General features: G+C 55.2%; 1 protein-coding gene across 2 annotated transcripts in view; it reads left to right on the top strand.

The window, feature by feature from the left end:
- The first annotated feature begins 8,840 nt into the window (after nt 1-8,840).
- Nucleotides 8,841-20,590, top strand: part of ITGB2 (integrin subunit beta 2) — a 29,817-nt gene continuing 18,067 nt past the window's right edge. The window contains exons 1-3 of one of the 2 annotated variants that reach the window (XM_036767555.1): nt 8,841-8,973; nt 18,595-18,655; nt 19,263-19,351. In XM_036767555.1, coding sequence (XP_036623450.1) covers nt 18,598-18,655; nt 19,263-19,351 — 147 coding nt within the window. In that variant the 5' untranslated portion in view covers nt 8,841-8,973; nt 18,595-18,597. Of the gene's footprint in view, nt 8,974-18,430; nt 18,455-18,594; nt 18,656-19,262; nt 19,352-20,590 lie in introns of those variants that run through there. The other variant, XM_036767556.1, reaches the window with a different exon arrangement.

Raw genomic sequence — 20,590 nt, forward strand, 5'->3', positions numbered from 1 at the left:
TTAGAGCTTGAGGCCTCACTGACTCCCACACCCTCCCACTTAGGGATCGAGCCTGGGAATTCAATCAATTAATCCGTAAACATTCCTTAAGGCCAAAGACAGCCCCTGCCCTCCAGGAGTTTACAATCTATGGGAGCCTTGATCCTTCTAGAAGAGGACCCAGGTATCCAGCAAAATGGATTGAAGTGAGGCAGGGCTGTGCAGTCACCAGCCTTACTTTCTCCGGAGCCACGTGGGTCCAGTGGCCCGGTATGGACCAGGATGCAGTGGGAGCCTTTTCAAGCTAAGATCCATCCCAGGTCTCAGTTTGACCGAGGCAACACCCATTCAGTGATTGAGGCTAGGTAAGAAACAGGGCAGAGAACAGCCTCTTAAACAAAACAACAAAAGACAGGCAAATCTATACAAGGCCAGCTCTGAACAGGATGAATAGGAAATAATTAACCTAGGGTAGGGGAGGCTCAGAATTAAGAGGGCTTAGAGAAGGCTTCCAAGATAGATTTACAGGAAGCCTGAGAGGTCTGGAGGAGCAGAGAAGGGACAAGCTTCCAGGCATGGGGAATGGCCAGAGAAAATGCCCAGAGCCCAGAGGTGGTAACTCCTCCATAAAACAGGTGGGCAGAGGATCCAGAGTGGGGCAAGTAGCCAGGGTGCCGGGTCCAGAGAACCATGTGAGTAGGGGTGGGCCAGGCCACAGAGATCACCTTGGACCCCAAGGGGGACTCCTGAGGTGCCTTCTGGCTCAGAATTACAGACTCCCCGGCTAAGAGGAAGCCTTGATGGAGGAGAGCTGACTGTGGGTCAGAAGGGGGCAGGGCCCCCGTGGGTGGCCCCCAAGGGTTCTGGGAGAGACTTCAGGCACAGAGGGTGGGCAGAGGAAGAGGCCTCTTAGGCATTAGGGGAGGAAATGTGGGGTTTTCACTCAAAACCACTGGAGGCTGAGGAGGGGGAAGGAAACCTGACTAAAGCCTCAGAGTTTCCCCTCCCCCCAGACTCCTTTTACATGTAAATTATCTGACTCATCTAGCTGGTTCAGAGGCCTCCAAAGCAGCCAGCAATCCTGAGGAGCAGCCCCCCACCTCCCCGGGGCACTGACCCAGACCCTGTCCTCCCATCAGCTGGGCCTTCCTAGCTGGGCAATCTCTTCACTCCCTCCAGCCTCCCAGAGAGTTGTCTCTTCCCTGCCCTCAGGGTCCCAATCTCCCAGTCATTCAAGGAACCTTGATTAGGCACTCCCTGTGCAGCCTGGCTTTTGTCCTAGGGCTGGAAATACAATTGTCCTTGTGTTTGCTCCTCATTCTCAGAACACTTGAAGATGTCAGCAAGCTGATGTCTGGACTTGCAAGTGAATTGGCTTGAGGTGAGGCAGGGTTGAGCAAAGTCACCATCTGGGTCCAGTGGCCAGACATAGATCAGGATGACTGGAGATGGCCCCCAATGGAGATACAAAGTCAAAGGCTAAGTGACGTGCCCAGGGTCACACAGCTAATAAGGATCTAAAGCTGAATTTGAACTCAGGTCTTCCTGGACCCAGGGCTCTACGCACTGTGCCACCAAGCTGCCTCAGGAGGCAGAGCATCCCAGCTATGGGTGGCAGGCAGCTGGAGAAAATGCCTGGAATAGGGAGACAAGTGTTAGATGTGAGGACCAGCAAAAAGGACCCGTCGGCGGATCACGGAGCACTAAGAGTCTCAGGATAAAAATCCTGGAGACCATAGGGAGCCCTGAAATTTGTTGAGTAGGGGGTGACATGGGCCTAGCTGCACTCAAAGAAAGTCTCTGGGGGCTGAGTGGAGTTTGGACTGGAAGGGGGAGAACCTTGAGGCAGGCAGACCCCCCCCTCCCAGCAGCTCCTGGTGCGAGGTGATGAGGGTCTGGACCAGGGAGAGGGCAGCGTCAGAGTAGAGAAGGGAGCCGTTGAAGAGGTGAAATGGATGGCCTTGGCACCATGTTGATTCTGGGGGGTGAGAGAGAGTGAGGAGTCCTGGATGACTCCAAGGCTGGGGGCCTGAGGGACTGGGAGGATTGGGGTGCCCTCTATAGTAATAGGGAAGGTGGGGTAAGGATTTAGGGGGAAGAGAATGTTTGGGACCTATTGAGTTTAAGATGTCTGTGCTGCGTTGGGTTTGTTTGTGCAAAACATTTTTAATTCTAGGTGATCAAAACTGTCCATTTTACCTCCTGCGACCCTTTCTGTCTCTGATTTGGTCATGAACTCTTCCCCATCCACGGAGGCATCAGATATTTTCTTCCATGAGCCTCTGATTTGTCTGTGATATACCTATTTATGTCTGAACCACTTCAGCCTTGGCTTTGTGTGGTGTGAGATGTTGGTCTTTGCCTGGTTTCTGCCAGGCTGCTCTGTAGTTTCAAAGTTTCTGTTCAGTCGTGAGCTCTTCTCTGAGAGCTGGTTTATCAAACGCTGGTCCCCATGTTCCTTTGCTTGGTTCCTTCCCCAGGCCCACCTTGTTTTGACCCCCTTCCTCCCCACTGTGTTTTTCATGACTGTACATTCTTCTGCCCTTTTATTCCACCAGATACCCAGTTTTGTCCCATTTCTAGTTCTAAAAGGTCATCTTTTGGGGGTTTGATGGGTGGGCCCTAAGTACTGTACCCTACTGATTGTCGCTGGATGGGCTCAGCCCGCCTGACCCCTCATTTTTAGGGGCCCCATCCTTGCCACTGGCCTCTTGAGGTAACTTCTCCCTGTCCTCCCACCCAATCCTGTTGCACAAGCTTTGGGTGAGTAGTAGGTGGGGGCAGTTCCCATTTTCGGTCAAGTTTTCTCGCTTAAGGCAGAGTGCTGGCTCCCTGTCACCATAGCCTCCTCCCCCGCCCCACCCTAGTTCTGTAAGATTACAGTGATGTGAAAAGCCTGAAGCGGAAGTGGGCCCAGCCCCAAGTTCTCACCCCTCCCCCACAGGGTCTTAGAAAGAGGGCCTCTCCTCGATCTGGGTCCAGCCCATCCAGGGAAGGACACCCACAGAGACTCCTCTCTTGTGAGAGTCACTCAGGCTGATATTTTTACCCAGAACTTGTAAGGCTGCCAGGAGCCTGCCTTTAGTGGTGGGCACGGGGGTGGAGGAGGGGCCTCACTGGGAAGGAGGGCATCCAAAGAGGGAGTTCCACAGGTAAAAAAAAGAGAGCCAAGAGCTTCGTCAGAACCTGAGCCTTGAGTGTGCCAGCCAGGCACCCACCCTGCCTCATTGGGTGGTGAAGGAACATGCTGGCTGGAGACAAGGCCAAGCTTATGCTCCCAGGTGAGCCTGGAGCCGGTTCTTGGCCCTGGCCCCTCCCCCAGACTAGCAGAGCACTTGGGCAAAGACCCCAGGGTGCTGGCCAGAGGGTGAGGTGGGACGCTACTATGCTGGGCAGGCTCTGCCCTAGAGAAAGTCCAATCCCAGGGAGCCTCAACCCTTTGGTGACACACAGGGTTAAAGTGTTTATGCAGGTAAAAAGGAGAGTTTAAGGGGTCCAGGGACCCCTCAAGGACTGAAGTACTGGACAGGGTGGTCTGGAATGAATTCACAGACTCAAGCGTTCTTCAAGTCAAGGTGGCAAAGGTTTATTGCAAGGCCAATGTGACAGGCAGAGCTCCCTAAGGAGCTTGCCACTTACTGGGAAGGATGCTGAGGCATCTATAGGAAAAGCAGTGGATTATGTGGCAGATGTGCTAATTAGGTGATGACTTACGCCCTTGTTCACAGGTGTCGTTCACTACTGGAAACCAGGGGAAGGACTTTCTCAGGGGTGTGTTACTCTGTAGCAAGACAGCTTTGAGAGTTGACGTCTATAGCTTGACCTCTGAATTGTGTGCAGTAACTTTGGGAATCAATACATGAGAATTCTGTGGTTACAACATAGTCCTGTTTTTACAAGAGAATTTCTTCAGAGGTCAGCTTGTTCTTGTGATGTGGAAAGGTAGTTTGTCTCACTGGGGCCCTCTCAGGAGCTGCTAGGCATAGTGTCCTTGGGCTGGGAGAGAACTGTCAGGGATAGTGTTTTGAGGCTAGGGAGAAATGTGGTCTTGGAATTGGGTCCAAGCACAAGCACCCCATCAAAGGGAAGGATGGAAGGTGACCCTCAGCTTCTTGAGGGCAGGCATTTTTCCTTGGGGCCTTTGCATTCCCAGGGACACATTCCTGGCATGCAGTAGGTGTCCATAAGTGCTTAGAAAATCTAACAGAAAGACCCATTCCAAAAGCTGCTCCAAGCAGGTACTCTTGTCTCCTGGTCAGCTGGGCTTTTTCCAGATTTCCACAAACATTTATTTAGCACCTGCTGTGTGCAGGACGCTGTGCCTGAGGGAATGGGAAAGTGCAAAGAGGAGCAGGCACCATGCTAGAGGCTCCCCATCAGAAAGGCTGGGAACTCATTCCGACTCGTTCATATGAGAAACTCTTCTGAAGGAACACCTAAGGGGAGGAGTGCCTAGACCAAGCCCCGCCAGCCTGCCTTCCGTCCAGGTGGGGCCTCCTGCCCACTGCTCAGCCAGGGTCAGGGCAGTGGGTGGCGGGAGGGGGGGGGGGGGAGTCCTGCCCCTTTGGACTCGCCTCATGACCCCCTCCTGCACCACCACCCCCCCCCCCCTCCCCGTCCTCACAGCAGGGGCACTTGACTCCTGTGGAGCCAGCAGACCAGTGAGTAGGGTAGTGTGGTCCAAGAAGTCTAGGGCTAGGGCTAGCCCACCCCTCCTTCTGCCTGCTGTGGTGTATCTGAAAGCCTGTGACCTGAAGGTTCATTCCCTGGGGAGTCATCTGTGTAAAGGGTAGGGAAGGAAAGAGCTCCCTTCCATGGGTTCTGACCAGCTGAGGCCGAGGCCTCTGAGTGACCAAGCCTTTCCTGTAGCCCAAAAGAGATGTGAGAGAGAGAGAACACACATACAAGCACTCTGATTGGCCAGAGTGAGGCCTGAGGCAGCCCAAGGTTCCACAGCCAACTTGACCCAGAGTGGGATTTGAACCCAGATCTCCTAACCCAGAGCTGTCCACTCTAGTATTCAGAGGGAAAATGAATGGGGATGACTTAGCTCAGTGCCTGGCACACAGTAGACACTTGATCCATCCTTAGATCTGACAAGAAGCATCTTAAGAGCGACTTGGAGGAAAGACAATATATGACATTTTATTCCTAGAAAAGGGTGCAGTTATGTAATGATTTTTACCTTTTGTTGTTGGGCCCAAGCCTGAGGGCCTCCCAGAGCACCCCTACCCCACTGGCCCGGCCCAGCAGAGACGGCAGTGGGTCCTTACCAACTACTGGCATCTCCCGAGTTTTTCAGCACAGAACCAGCTCCAAGACCCCCACGTGACTCATGGGGGGCGGGGGTGCATTGCCTGGGGGGAGCACACACAAAGGCAGAGGGCCCCCCACTCCACCCTAGGAGGTCGTTACCACCTTCTACAGGCCCTTCCTAGTCTGGTTCCTCCCCCCACATTATCTTGTCTACTCTGTGCGTTCCTTTAGATGGGTGTCTGCAGGGCTAGACTGGGCCCTCCTTGACCAAGGGCAGTCATTACTGGTCAGTGATGGGAAGGTCTACAGTGGAGTACCCTGGGGATCTTCTCTGGGCCCAGGCCTCTTGAACATTTTCACCAGCATCGTGGATAAAGGATGTATGACTTGTTGGACTGATAGTTGGTAGGAGGCTCAGAGAGGCACAGCGCATTTAGGTCCCCCCAGGGGACAGTCTGGCATCAGAATGCTCCCATTCACCTTTGTTCTGTTTGTGCTGACTGATACACAGAGATGATTATGTGCTATTTGTTACACTCAGGAGTATTTCAAAGTTGGTTTTGCAACTATAATTCATCTGTGCAAATGCTTGGTCAGAGGGTGCCCTCTGGTCTGCTCTGGCCTTTCCCTCTGAACATTGGCTCCTTTCAAGTTCTGGCTCAAGGAATGTCTTTACATGAATCACTTCCTGAGCATCACCCCCCATGCCCCAGCTGGTACTGCCCTCCCTGCCCCCCCCAGCTGCTACAGATTGTCTCTATGTCCCACAGAAAGCATCCTGCTTGAGGGTGGGAACTCTGGTCTTTGTACTCCAGAGACTTGTCCAAGGCTTAGCGCATAGTAGGTGATTGTGGACTGATTTTTCGGTTGACAAGCTAAAACACTGGCCCAAACCTAACAAAATGCTATTGAACAGAGCCATATAAAGTCCTACACTTAGGTTCAAAAATTCTGTTTCCCCAGGACCCAGCACGACAGGGGAGGCCCGGCTAGATCCCAGGCTATCTGAGGGTCTTTTCTGGGAGCATTTTCAGAAGGCTGTGGAGCTCAAGGTGTGGGGAAAGTTCCCCAGGGAAAGAGGAACTGGACTCCTAATGGAGTGGGGGTTGGGGGTGGGGACCAAGGACGACCTCTCAGAAGTGCATAACCTTGTCCAGGGTCAGTCCTGGCCAGCGAGTCTGGCTCTCCTCAGGAAGTAGGAGGGCTGGGCCATCTGATAATGCTCAGCTTTAGGGCCCCAGGAGAGGCATGCTGGCTGCCTCTGTCTGTGGCAACTCCTGGCCCCATCAGGGTCAGGAGTCCTCATGGGGGCCCAGCTGCTGCCCTTCTTCTGGGGGCACTACCCCCCACCCCTGGCTCTGCCCTGCTCAGCCACAGGCTGGCGAGAGAGCCCCCTTCCCTTGGGATTTTGTTCAGCAGGCAAGGTGTTCTGTGCCTGGCACCTACTGAGCCCTAGGCAGGGGGATCTGAGAATGTGGGGTCCAGCCTGGAGCAGAAGGGTGCCTTCCTTGTACGGGGAACGCCCTTTCTGTTTACTGTGGTCCCGTGCTGGCCCCTTGAAGCCCAGGGGAGTCAGGACAAACCCAGTGTGAGGGTCACCTTGCCTAACCAGACTGGAACCTTCTGGCCTTGGTACCTCAAGAGAAAAGTTTGGGGAGACTAGTCTAGGCAAGTTTGTGGGGACTGGATTGGGTCTGAAGTTAGTCCCTCCACCAAGCTGGAGTGTCCTGGCTCCCCAGGAGCTCCTGTTATTCTGGGAACTGGCCACTCTAAGCCGCAGAAGTCTGCCCTGGCCTCTGGGGTGGCAGGCCTGGGGCTGCTTCCTGGGCAGGGCCCTGCCCAGATCTTGGCCTAGACTAAGACATCTCTGCCCCAGAGAAGCTCTGGGTGTCTAGTGGCCACCCACCCACCCCTCTTCATGGCAGAGCTAACGCTGCCAGAGGAAAGATCCTGCTAGCCACAAACCTGTTCTCTAGATTGTTCTGCTTTCAAATATTAGCGGAGACCTCAAAAGGGGTGACCTGCGCTCCACCCGAGGCTGGGACCAAGAGCACAAAGAAGAGGGTTCAGCTGTCCAGCCTATTGAGGGTGGGACCTGGGGCAGGCCTATTCCTGGCTCTGGGCCTCTGTTTCCCTATTTGATTCTTCTGTTAATTTAACAGTTGTTTCTTTGGACTTGCCTTTTGGGGTCCAGTTCTGGGTCCCAGGACCAGCCTCCTCCATCAGCCAGGTGAGCTAAGGAAGCTGATGTCCCTTTTCTGAGTCCCTGGTTAGCTGTGCCCGGGAGGGACTCATCCTTTCCACCCAACCAAGTACAGATAATCCAAGAAATACATGCTCAGTAGGTGCTGTGTTGCGAGTGTTGGGCTGGGCACTGGCCTGGGTACTGAGCAAGAGCGGTGTTGTAGGTACTAGGCTCAGCACTGAGTGAGTGTCATGTGGTGGGCACTATGTCAGATGTTGGTCTGGGCACTGAGCGCCATGTTATGGGTGCTGTGTTGGGCATTGGGCTTGGCACTGAGTGGGTGTCGTGTTGTGGGCACTGTGTTGGACATTGGGCTGGGCACTGAGTGGGTGCCATGTTGTGGGTGCTATGTTGAGCATTGGCCTGGACACTGAGTGGGTGCCATGTTGTGGGTGCTATGCTGAGCATTGGGCTGGGCACTGAGTGGGTGCCATGTTGTGGGTGCTATGCTGAGCATTGGGCTGGCCACTGAGTGGGTGCCATGTTATGGACACTATGTTGGGCATTGGGCTGGGCACTGAGTGGGTGCCGTGTTGTGGGCGCTGTGTTGGACACTGGGCTGGCCACTGAGTGGGTGCCATGTTGTGGGCACTATGTTGGACATTGGGCTGGGCACTGAGTGGGTGCCATGTTGTAGGGACTGAGCCAGTCACTGAGCAGATGCTGTATAGTGGGTGCTTGGGCATTGGCCTAGACCCTCAGCCCCAGGCACCATGACGTAGGCAGAGAGCTGGCAGCCACCACCCACGGAGCCTCACACTTCAGTTTCCTGGATTGAGGTCCAGTCAGCACTCTTCCAGATCAGATCTTAGGGGAGAGAGGCCATGCTGCGCCTCCAACTACAGACCTGTCTCTCTCTGGGCTCATGCTTAAAGCTTTGTTACGTTGATGGCATGGCCTTAAAAAAAACAGGGTCACCCTTCCTGCCCCCTGCCAAATAAGGGACAGAGAGGGCCTCATTGCCCAGCATAAACATCTTTCAGTAATTCATCTTCAGACAGACTGTGAGCAGAGGTCAGGCTCAATGGATGGAGCAATCTTCCCAGGAGATAGAGCTGGCCAAGGCAGTGTCCAGAGGTGGTGAGCTCCCCATCAGTGTAGGTATTCAAGCAGAGTCTGCATGTGGGACCCGTTGTAGATGGTTAGATGCTGTTGGCCTGTGAGCCTCAGAGGTCTAGTCCAGCTCAGTCTCAGAGTCTTTGAGGGCAGGAGCAAGGGACCTATGACCTGCCTGTCCTCCCCCCACCTCTCTCAAAACGCTGGGGCTGGGGTGGGGGTGGGGGGACAGCTTCCTCTTCTCTCCCCCGCCCACACCACTTTCTGGGTTCTACTTCCTCTGTGCTTGGGTAACACCAAACCAGCCCTCAGCAGAGACCTGAAGCACAGCCCTTCCTCTGGGAATGGGCCAGGGCTCTATCCAGATTGCAGCTAAACCAGGCCTGGTCTAAGCCAGACCTGCAGCCAGCAGAGAGCTGGGCAGAGAGGACACTCAGGTGAGCTAGGCGCCACCTCGTCTTTGGGGAGGGCTGTGGGGGTCAGAGAAGGGGCCACCCCCCCCGGGAGACACTTGGAGATGCCTCCTTGGGTAACTGGCACCTTGAGGTGACGCCCGGGGGCTGACAGCCAGGGAGGGGCCACCACCAGAGGGTTTGTGAGGCTGGCAGGGTCCGCAGGCAGGAGTCACAGCAGCCTGTGGATGGCTGCCCCAACTTGGGCAGCATGGTGGAGGTGTTGCCTGGGAGGGAAGGTGCCAGGCTTCGCCCTCTTTGGCCTGCCCCCAGATCTGAGAGTCCTCCCCCAGGGGGAAGCAAGGGGGACCGCTGCTTCCAGGGCATGTGAAGCATCCTAGTCTGGGTGGTCAGCAGGCCCTCCCACCTCTGCCCAGGCAATGCTGCTGCCTGCTCCCCCCCACTGCCTCCCCCCTACAATACCTCGAATGGGGTGGGTCTGAGATCAGCTGGACATGCTCCTGGTGGGGCCTACCCTGGGGAAGGGCACAGGAGACAGCACTGGAAGCCTCTGGGCCAGGGCAAAGGCAGGGTGGAGCCCAGGACCTTAAGCCTTTCACATGTGGAAGTATCTTGGGACCTACAAGGGTTAAGCTGGACCTGCCCCAGGGACATCCGCTGGGAAAGAGAAGCTAATGGGGAATCTCCAAAAGAAAAAGCATGCAGGCATGTTCCGTTCAGCCACTTTGGGGAATGTTGATCACACCTCACCACAGGTGTGATCTAGACCAACACCTCGTTTTGCACATGTGGAGAAACTGAGGTCTAGAGCGGGAGTGTGACCTTTATAACTCAATGGGAGCCCAGACGGCCATGAGGGGCAGCAGCCAAAGTCACTGTGGTGCACCTGGCCTGGGGCCAGAACAGCCCCCCTTCCCATGGCTCCCTGAAGGAAGGAGTGCCAACCTCTGCGTGCCCCCCGAAGGGGAGAGTGCCACAGGTCAGTGCCCACTCTAGCGAATCAGTCTGCACTGGGCTGGGGAGATGGGGCAGAAGCTGAGGTCAGCTTCCCAGGGTGGGAAGTTCCTGCCGCAGCAGGACTCGGCCTGTCCCTGGCCGCTGACTTCTCAGCTCCCCAGCCTCTCGGCTCTGGGCTTCCCGATCCCACCAAGGCCTTGTGCCCCAGTGTGGGTGGCCCTGAAGGCTGGTGCAGGAAAGGACCTCGGCAGCGCCCTATTCCAGGCCCCTCAGCTCACAGATGAGGAGCTTAAGGCATTTGGCTGAGAGCTGGCTCCTCTCGGGACAGCCCATGCTTCCCGGAGGCCAGGGGAGCTGGGCAGCCTTTGCTTTCAGCCACCGTCCAGAATACCTTTGTCTCAAGCAATTTCTTGGGCCCCTGCCCCTTCTTCTTAGGACCACCAGAGAAGGCAGCAGAAAGGACGGGGGGCCAGGCCTGAGACTCGGCCCGGTGGGGTGCAGAGTTGGCCACGGTGTGTCCGGGGCTATGTGTAAAACAGGTTTCACGGTCTGCTTCAGGGCTGAGTGCGAAAGGATGAGCACCAAGCTAGATAGAAGGCCTGGGTTCAAATCCTGTCTCTAATAATCGCTAGCTGTGTGACCCCTAGCGACTCACTTGGCCTCTGAACCTCCAAACCCTCACCCGTCCAATGGGGCGACTGAGACCTGCACCCCCCTTCTCAGGGCAAAGGCCTGAAGGACTTGGCAGTGTCAGCTCTTAGCCATTCATGCCAAGGCCGGCCCCAGGGCCTCCAGAGTTCTTTGGGAACCCAGAGCACAGGCCTGCTGGGAAGCAGGACAGCGGCACCTTCCAGCCGCCTTTGATTCAGCACGGTCGGCTGAGGTGGGATCCCCAGGGAAGGCTGGGCTGCTGGGGGCCGGGCGACCCCGCCACCCCCCCCCCCCCCCCCCCCCCCCCCCGCGAGGCTCCCCGCCTGGTATCAGCTGTTCAGTGAGGGAAGTAGGGCACCTCCCCAAGCTGCCTCCCAGCCCCAAATAGGAGCGGGGCAAGGCTTCTTCCTGTGTGGCTTCAAGGGTTGCACAACACCCATCCCGCCCTGGGAAAGCCAGGAGAACTGATGACACCTTGTCACAGGGGCCATCTAGACCAACCCTTGTTCTTTTAGAGGGCTGCAGCGTGTCGGTCAGTAAGCATTTATTAAGTGCCTACTGTGTGCCAGGCTTGGAGTTAAAGTTCTGCCTCTCTCCAGAGGGAGTTAGTGTAGCCAGGGGCCCTGGGGCCAGGGGTCAGTGCTTAGAGAGGAGCCACCCAGGGCTAAGAGGGACATGACAGGAGGAGTCTTGGGCCTAGAGAACGGGAGCTTGAGTTCTCCAGAAGCTCCCTGTGGGGGCGTCCCTGGAGGTCCCACTGAACACGGCCCTGGCAGGGTAGGGTGCCTCTTTTCTACTTCCTGCCCAGGTAATCTTGGACAAGTCCCTTTTCTTCCTTGGGTCTGTTTCCTTGTATGTAAATGAGGGGTGTTGGCCTCTGAGGTCCCTCCTAGCCCCAGGCCTTCTGTGCTCCACTTCTTGGAAGTTCCTTCACTGATGCAGATTGCCACTCACTCCACAGCTGGGAATAGGTCACAGACCCCTCACCCCCCCAAACTAAAGCGGCCTTCCATGAAGCAAGGAGAGAGTGCCAGCCCTGGTCAGGAAAGCCCAAGTTCAAATGGAGCATCAGGCGCTCACTGGCTGTGGGGCTCAGCAGCCACTTCCTGCTCTCTGCCTCAGTTTCCTCAGAGTGAATTAGAGATAATAACAGCACCCTTCTCAGAGTTGGAGAGCGCGTAGCACACTACCTGGCACATAGTAGGTGCTTAATAAATGCCTGTTCCCTCCCTCCCCAAGCCTGCTCTCTGAGCTAGCAGGGGTCTGCCCACCGGCCCCACCAGGCCTCCCCCTCTCAGCCAGGGGCTGCTGCCCCCAAGGCTGTCATCCTTAGGCAGCACCAGGGTGGGCTGGGTTGTGCTAACCCCTTGTGGACCCCCCTGGGAAGAAGGGCAGCACAGCACAGTGAATGGGCAAACACCCACCTTTGTGACTCAGTGTCCAGCCATGGCCAGCCTCAAAGCCCAGGACTGTCGGGGTGGAGAGGCGCCCCAGAAACATTACTGTCTTGACCCAAGCAAGGCTGGACGAGGCCAGCATGGGGCCAGTGAGCAGGTGCTCACCATGTCCCTCAGGAGCGTTGGCACAGTCCGTCTGCACACCCCCAAGTATCCACCAAAGGCGATTGGGTTCCCTGGCAATAGCAGACGGCTTCCAAGGTCACAGCCACTCTAGGGCTTGTGGGACCTCAGGATCCATTGGGGACTCCCCCATGCCCCGGGTGAAGGTCTCCTCCATCCCACCCACTGCACATACAAACCCAGGGACTTGGGTGTCTGTCTCTGCCCCCTCACTCTTTTTGAGGCCCCAGTTCTGATGACCACCCAGAGAGATGGTCTCTGCTGGGCAGACGTGTGAGTCCTTGAATCTGGAGCAGAAGTTTGGCATTCATAGGACTAGAAATGCATCCAAGCCCTCATTTGTGGCAAGGTGTCCTGCTGTGAGATCCTGGGTCTAGACCTGGAATGGCTCGGAGGCTCTGGATCCAACCTGTTCAGGTTTACAGATGGGGAAGCTGAGTTCCAAGGAGACTAACTGTCTTTGCCCAGGGTCACACAGCGAGAACAAGGAAGGCTCGTGTCCGCGGTGTTGGAGGCACCAATTTATTCATCTCTTTCATTCTGTATCCAAGTACGTCATCCAGGAGAGAGATTCGAAGGGGCGCATTTAATACAGCCATGGCCGGGGATGGTCAGCACAGAGAAGGCTGAGGGCAGGCTTGCTGTCCTAGGCCCCTGAGGGCTGTGCAAGGTGCTTCAAGGGCAGAAGGAGGCCGGGGGAGCAGGTGTAGAGGCAGATTCCCAACCAAAGGAAATGTGGCTTCATTAGAGGCATCAAAGCATGGGACAGCTGCCCCAGGGAGGGGGTGGCCAGGTCCTCGACCCTGGAGACCTGGGGGGAGGCTGGCCGAGCACTTGCTGGGAATGTCACTGTCTGGGGGCAGCCGTGTGGGGGTTGGGAGGAGCTCTGAGCGCTTCTTTGGTTCTGTCTCTGGTTCAATGGTTCTGGCGGTCGGGTCTGGAAAGGCATTGGTAGAAAGCATAGGGGCTGGGGCCGTCCATGCAATGGACCTAAGTAAAGAAAGGCCTCGAAGGCAGAATAAGCAGAGGAAGCCTGGCTGTGTCCCCCCACCCTGGCCTGGGAGCTGGCCTTGCTAGAGCCATGTAGTAGGAGAAAGAGGGTCTCCCGCTGCTCCCTCAGACGAGCCACCGCTCCTGCTCTCCAGGTAACCTGAAGCCAGCCCCTCTCTGAGCAGCACCAGACTCTCCCCCTCCACACCAACTCACAAAGTCCCCCCGCCACACACACACCTCAAGGACCTCAGGGTGCCTTCAGTCACCACTGCGGAGGATGGGCCTGCTCGTGCCCTGTGGCCCTTCCACTTCTGACACCCAGGTCCTGAGATAACCCACAAGCAAAAACAACCAGAAAAGAGACAGCAGGGTGCAGTCAGCCAGGTAGGAGGAGAATCAGGATGGGCCAGTGGCTGAGTGTCCAGGAGCAAAGTGATGGAGGGTGTCCTGAGCAGCCGAGAGGGCAAGAGTGGAGGGTGGGGGGACCGACCTTTGGCAGAGGAGAGGAGGCTTGTGGAGAGTGAGATGGGGAGCCAGTTAGGGGAGAGTAAAAGGCAGCCCAGGAGAAGGCAGCCAGCAGGACTTTATCCTGCCCAGGCAGCCTGGTTGGAGCCCAAGGCTGGCGGCGGGCGACATCAGAGCAGGCACCCCGGCTTGGTGGAGGAGGAAGAACAGACTAAGGAGGTATGAGGAGGAGGGACGGATGGCCTGAGGGGAGGTCAGAGGGAGGAAGGGATTTCAGTTGTGTTTAAGGAAGTGGAACCCTTGTGGTACCAAGAGTAGGTGGGTGGATATGAAACCTTTCTGTCTAACATGGGATCTCTGAGCCAAGAGGCACGCACAGTTTAGTCATTTTTCTTATAATTATGGCATAATCCCAAATTGCTTTCTGGAATGGTTGGCCCAGCGCCCACTCCACCAGCAGTGCATCAGTGTACCTGTCTTCTTTCAGCGCCTCTAACATTGACTCCCCTTTTGTCATCTTCGGCAGCTTGTTGGGTGTGAGAAGAATCCTCAGGGTGTCTTTTATTAGGAATTTGGAGCCTTCTCTCAGAGAACTGCCTGTGCTTTGCCTTTTCTCTTAATGATCTTTGAAAAGAGAAAATCTGTCACGAAATTGGAATAACATCATCCACATGAAGTCAGGCCTCACACAAACGGCAGTGATGGCAGTACGAACCCTGAACATATGGGTGGGAGAGAGCCGGATTCAAATCCTGCCTCTGATAGAAACTAGCTGTGCCTCTCTGGTACTGCATCCGGTTAAATGGCAGTGATAGCTGTGGTATCTGCCCCATGGGATTCTGTGAGCCTGCGGTGAGACTATAATGGGCTCACAGGCTGAGAGCTAGAATGGACCTAGAGGCCACTGAGAACGATGCATTTTACAGATGAGGAAACTGAGGCACAGTGCCTTGCCCAGGGACACCCAGGTGGTCAGGTGTGAGGGGGGTCCTCTGACTCCAAGGTCAGCACTCTGTGCGTGATGCCATGCTGACCATCTGCCATCTTTGCTGGGAAGTCTGCCACAATGGTCATGTATGTGCATCACAAGAGGTATGTTTGTTTACGTGTGTGCAGGCGCCCTGTGAGATCACAGGTCCAGCCTAGGGTTGTCACCTGCTCCCAGCTTAGCCCTGGGGTACCTCACTGGGAATCTTGGCTTGGCCTCCTTGAGCCCTGAGCATCCCGCCTGCCCCCGGACACAAACAACAGAGGTTCCCACTGGGCCAGGACTGCGACCAATGTGAGGTTGGGGCAAGCAGTGCCTCCTTTCTTCCAGGGTGGGAGGTAGAGCCACAAACCCACACCTGGGGTGACGCCACAGTCCTGAGTCCTGCTTCTGTCTGGTCTTGATGAGAAAAAGGAAGATCCTCTTGGTAGCTAGATGTGGGCCCTCCTTTGGCCTTGCCCTAGAAGCCTGGGGTACAGGTAGGCAGAGGAGATGGCTGGCAGAGATCCCCTTTTGTCCCCACTGCCCATCCTGGGCCCGTTGGCTTTGGGTGCCAGCCCCCGAGGACACATCCTTTTCGGGCTGAAAGCCTTTCTCATTTTCTAGAGGGCTTGGGTCAAATGTAAGTAGCACCAGTCAATCCGCAAACGTTTTTAGGCACTTGCTGTTTGCTTGGGGGTGAGGCAGTAGCTGGGGACCGGCATGGAGGTAAAGGTCTCTGACTCATGATGTGCCCTCTCTGGACTGCCTGAGTTTTCTTCTCCCATTGGATCTGATGTTACAGTCCTTCCAGCTTCCGGTCCTGTGATCGTGGGGAGATAGGGATCCAGGAGCCCACAATTCCTGGTATTCAGCATGCCTGACCAGCACACTGCTCCAGGCAAGGCCTCAACCTTGGCCTCCTCTCCACTCCTGAGCTAAGGATGGACCAGAGGGGAAGCCCTTGTAAAAGCCCAGCTGTTGGAGGTCACGGCCATGGGACTGAGTCAGCTTTGCCCCTCTCTGTGACTCCTAGGGCTAAGCCGGGTCAGCCCAGCCCTAGTACAAGTTCTGGCCAAAAGGAAGAAGCAGAAAACCATCACCTATACCAGAAAACCACAGCCAGGAGACTCCTCCTCCAAGGCCTGGATCCAGGAAGCAGCTGCTTGCAGCCACAGCATAGACTGGGGTGAGCTGAGGAGTCCTAGCTATGGAACCAAGGAGACCGTTGTGGGCAGCTTACCAATACCAGTCACAGATGCAGCTGTGTCCCAGGCTCATCTTCCTTTAAGTTCAGGCGCCAGGACCAGGACCTCCTGAAGTTTTGGAACAGCTTCTGTGCAGAATGAGACAGGGGTCCAGTTGGGAAAGATTGGCCTGGGCCAGTGGAGGCCGACCCACAGTGTACTGGGGCCACCTTCCTATTCCCCGCCAGCCACAGCCCCTTGTCATTACTCCCTCCCCCCCCCCAGGATGTCAGCTCCTTGAGGGCAGGGACTCTCTCCCTAATATCTCTGAATCCCCAGTGTCTGGCACCCAGCAGGCTTGTGGAACTGAGATGAAATTTGATAAGAGGGCAACATGTCCTGTGGAGTCAGCATTTGGACCTAGCCCTGCGTCTTGCTGGCAGTGTGGCCCTGGGCAGGTTCCTGACCCTATCTTAGCCTGTTTCTCCTTTGTGTTCCTACCTGCTTTGTGTGGGACAATGCAGGGGCTAAGTTAATATGTTGAAATGGGAACATTCTCTCTCTTTCTGTCTCCCCTTTCCCCCTCCCCCACCCCCTGCGCAGAGCTGCCTGGAGGCCGAGTTCTTTTTTTAATCTCTGAACCTTTTTTTTTTCTCCTTAAAAAACAGCCTTAACCCCAAACCACTTGGGCTCTTATTGGCCAATAATAGGTCCCGGTCCAAGCCCTACTTGCTCAGAATGAATGTAAATAGCTGTTGTGAGGATCTACTCCTGCCAGATCAATTTTTTTTTTTTTACTAGGTAAAGAGGCCTTTCTCTGCCTCATTTCTTATTATGCCTTCATCACTGAATGGATGTTGCCCCGGTCCATCTGAGACAGGTTAAAGACCTTAATTTGAAAAGGCCAAGGTCCCCCCCCCCCATCCTGGGCAATGTCCAGTCATCTTGATCTTTATCTGGCCACTGGACCCAGATGGCTCTGGAGGAGAAAGTGAGGCCGGTGATTTTGCACAGCCCTCCCTCACTTAAATCCAATTCACTTGCAAGTCATGGCATTACCTCCCTGATGTCATGGTCCTTTTTGAGAATGAAGGACAAACAGCAGCCAGCAATCTTGGTGGCAGTTCAAATATGTAAGGCTGGGCCCTGTCTCCTGCCTCCTCTGCAGTCCAAAAGGGCCATGGCTGTGCTCGGCCAGGGGTGGAGACCAGCCCATGGAGTGGATGCAGCCAAGCACCCCCAACTCTTCTGCTCCACCGACTTGCTGGCTGCCTCCATTTCCTGAGGGCAGCCCTCTTGGTAGCTTAGACTTGGACCTCCCTGTACCTTGTGCCCAGCTCAGGGACAGGCCTGCATGCCAAGGGTGGCCTAGAAGAAGACTTTGGGGGCAAAATGGTGAACTCCAGGAACTCTACTGCCTCTCCATCAGCACCCTAACTCCTCCCCCACCCCACTCTCATTCTCCTGGGTCTGCTCAGCTGGCTGTCAGGCAGTCATTGAGGTGTGGGCAGATCAGAACCTCAGTGATGGTGATGCCCCTCCCAGGACTGTTGGTCTGGATGGAAACATGAGTGATGAAGTCTAATTATGGGGACCCACTTTAGGTACAGTGGTTAAAGATAGCAGAGCCTTCTTTGTTCCTGCCCTAGCCTAACCCTCTTCTGGGTCCCAGGAGTGTTCCCGTGGGGCAGCCCTGACCGTACTTGTGCCAAGCGGGTAGCCTCCTTAAACCACAGTGGCTGTGGGTAGTGGGGGCAGCCTTGTGGGCAGTGCTCCTGTGTAGCCTTCCTTGCTGGGGGCTTCCCCCGGGGTCAAGGCAGACATGGTGTGGCCTGGAGCATCTGTTCTGAGCCCCTCCTTCCCTTCCTGTGTCCCAGTGGGGCCCACAGGAAATCACTGAGGCTGCCAGCTCCCAGGAATCCTGAGTTAGCCCAGGGACGTTCTTCCTTGTTCACAGGGACTGTCTTGGTCCCTCAGCTGCCACAGCAGCACCTTCGCTTCTCCCTCAGTATCCCTTGAGTTTGGCCCCACAACTGAATCAAGCGTCACCAGCTCCATTAATTCCAAGCTGATTTTGCTTGCAATTGCTCAGGACCCTTGAAAATTTACTCAGTACAAAATATGTGATAGGACTTTGTTGTCTAATCAGTATGGCATTATGTGATAACACTTCAGTCTTTCAAACTGAGGGAAAGGTCAGCCTGTGTCAGGAAACGTTTGTGGATGAGAGTATTTTAAAGGGAGCGCACTTCTATGACTTTTACGTACAAAAAACAAATGTACCAGTCAAGTCTTGTGAATGCCCACTCATTTGGGGGGTCAGGCTGGTATTGGCAATGATGCCATCTGTGATTTTTTTTTCCTGATCATTCTGTCTCTTACTCTCTTTGCTATCTTGAAAATCTATCCCTCAGAGGCTTCTTGTGGCTCCAGTTCTGGTTTCTCCCGTGGTTGTAACGCTTCCCCCAGGCCCGCTCTCGTCCTTACCTCCCCTTTTCTGGTGACATTTCTGGTTCCTCACACAAAGGAAAGCCTGGACCCAGGATGTGGGGGGCTGTGGGTGTTCTGTCTTCACAAAGTTCCTTATAGAAAGTCTGGCAGATCTGTTTTCCATCAAGTCAGGGGCATCTTCATTTCATCTCCCAGTGCCCATGGACTGAATCACATGTGGTGGCATCACAGCCTTTCTTCCAAAATATAATCCTGTGAGTAAACACAAGCTCTCCCCTTCTCAAGGGGACCTGGCCTTGCTGTTTCCCTGCCAACGGCTCTCGCACCTTGGCCTCCCTGCCAGGCTCGCCAAAAGCTGCCGGGGCTCAGTGGCTCTTTTCCTCCTGTCTCTCAGGTGATGCCTTGCCGTGGCTTCCTGGTCCTAGCCCTGGTGGGGCTGCTGACCCCCCCATCAGGTGAGTGCCACCCACTTTCTTTTATCTCCTGCTTCGAGTTGTGAAGAAGCCCGACAGGGGGACTGACAGCCACAGAACTGGAGCAGGTTAGCGCAGCGGAGGAGAGCTTAGAGATCATCTGGTTTACTCCCTCATGCTACAGGCTGGGAAACTGAGGGCCAGAGGGGTTCCATTCAACATGACATACATTAATTTCATTTTATTGTTTTTAATTAGCAAAAACCTATTTTTTCTCCCCCTCCCCTAAAACAAAAAAACAAAATCCCTGTAACAACAAACACAGAGGTCAGCAAATCAGACTCCCAAACTGACCTAGAAATGGGAGTGTTGAAGCAGGACCCTCTCTGTGTTCCCAAGAATGAGTTCCTTATTGGGGGGGGGGGGTGCAGTGCAAGGGGAAGGCTCAGGCCTAAACTCTTGGGCTCCAGGTTTGGGTTGGTTGGGTTGGGGTGATTACAGCAATGGCCCTACGAGCTGCTTCAGCCTTTGAACTGGTGCAGACCCAGACCCACCTGGGGGATGGGATAAGAGAGGGTGAGAGCAGAGGGACAGGCTGGGACTGGTTGGAAAAGCCTCTGAAGCTTGAATGCCTTGTTCTCTCTTCCAGTCCTTTCCCAGGAATGTCCCAAGTACAAAGCCAACACCTGCCAAGAGTGCGTCAAGTTGGGGCCAGGCTGTGCCTGGTGTAAGAAGCTGGTAAGACGTCATCCTGGCAGCACTGAAAATGGCAGGAAGGGGAGGGAGAGCGAGACTTCTCATGCCCTCAGCTCCTTCTGCTGACCCACTGCCCCTGGGCTTATGAGGGGCCACATAGGCCCAAAGCCTGTCTGCCTTCCAGTTCAGGTCCTCATGGGCTATGGCCAGAGAATGCTACATCCTCAACCTGAGGTCCAGGGCAGTGAGAAAGATTTCAGATAATCCCACTTAGAGGTGATGAAGCTTAAAAAGCTGACCTCTGAAATGGAGCCATGGAACATACCAGGCAGACCTGCTGTGTACCAAGGAGGCTGGGCCAGGAAGTCTTGAGACTACCTGGCAGAGCCCCAGCTACTGGTGGGTTTGACCAGCAAAGGAAACAGAGAAGTGAAAGGGAAGGCTTGGATTCCAAGTTGGAGACAAATATAAAGGAAAACCACTGCAATGTTTAGGACAGTGGCCACTCTCCTTTTTGCTATCCATGAGGAATTTTGGTAAGGAAACAAAGGAAAGCCTGGACCGAGACCCAGTGGGCTAGCCTTGGACATAAAGGGCCAGCCTTAGAAACAGTCTTAGACGCAGAAGGGGTCAGCCTTGGACCCAGAGGGCCAGCCTTGGGCATAGAGAGCTGGTCTCAGACACAGAAGGGTCAGCCTTGGATGCAGTGGGCCAGCTTTGGACACAAAGAGCCAGTCTTAGATACAGAGGGGGTCAGCCTTGGATGCAGTGGGCCAGCCTTAGACACAGAGAGCCAGTCTTAGATACAGAGGGGCTCAGCCTTGGACACAGAGGAGTCAGACTTGGACACAGAGGGCCAGCCTTAGATACAGAGGGTTAGCCTTGGATGCAGTGGGCCAGCCTTGGACAAAAAGAGCCAGTCTTAGATACAGAGGGGGTCAGCCTCGGATGCAGTGGGTCAGCCTTGGACACAGTGGGCCAGTGTTGGACACAAAGAGCCAGTCTTAGATACAGAGGGGGTCAGCCTTGGACACAGGGCCAGCCTTGAACACAGAGGGCCAGTCTTAGATACAGAAGAGTCAGCCTTGGACACAGAGGGCCAGCCTTGGACACAGGGCCAGCCTTGGATGCAGTGGGTCAGCCTTGGACACAGAGGACCAGCCTCAAATGCTTCAGTGTGGTCCCTGCCCCAGGCTTCAGGATGGCTTTGGGCCCTCCTCTTACCCCAGACCCAGGCTCCTGGGTTCCAGGTTTTGTTTGTTTCTTTGGTTTGGGGGGAGG

The sequence above is a fragment of the Trichosurus vulpecula genome, chromosome 7, assembly GCF_011100635.1.
Source record: "Trichosurus vulpecula isolate mTriVul1 chromosome 7, mTriVul1.pri, whole genome shotgun sequence".
Taxonomy (NCBI): domain Eukaryota; kingdom Metazoa; phylum Chordata; class Mammalia; order Diprotodontia; family Phalangeridae; genus Trichosurus; species Trichosurus vulpecula.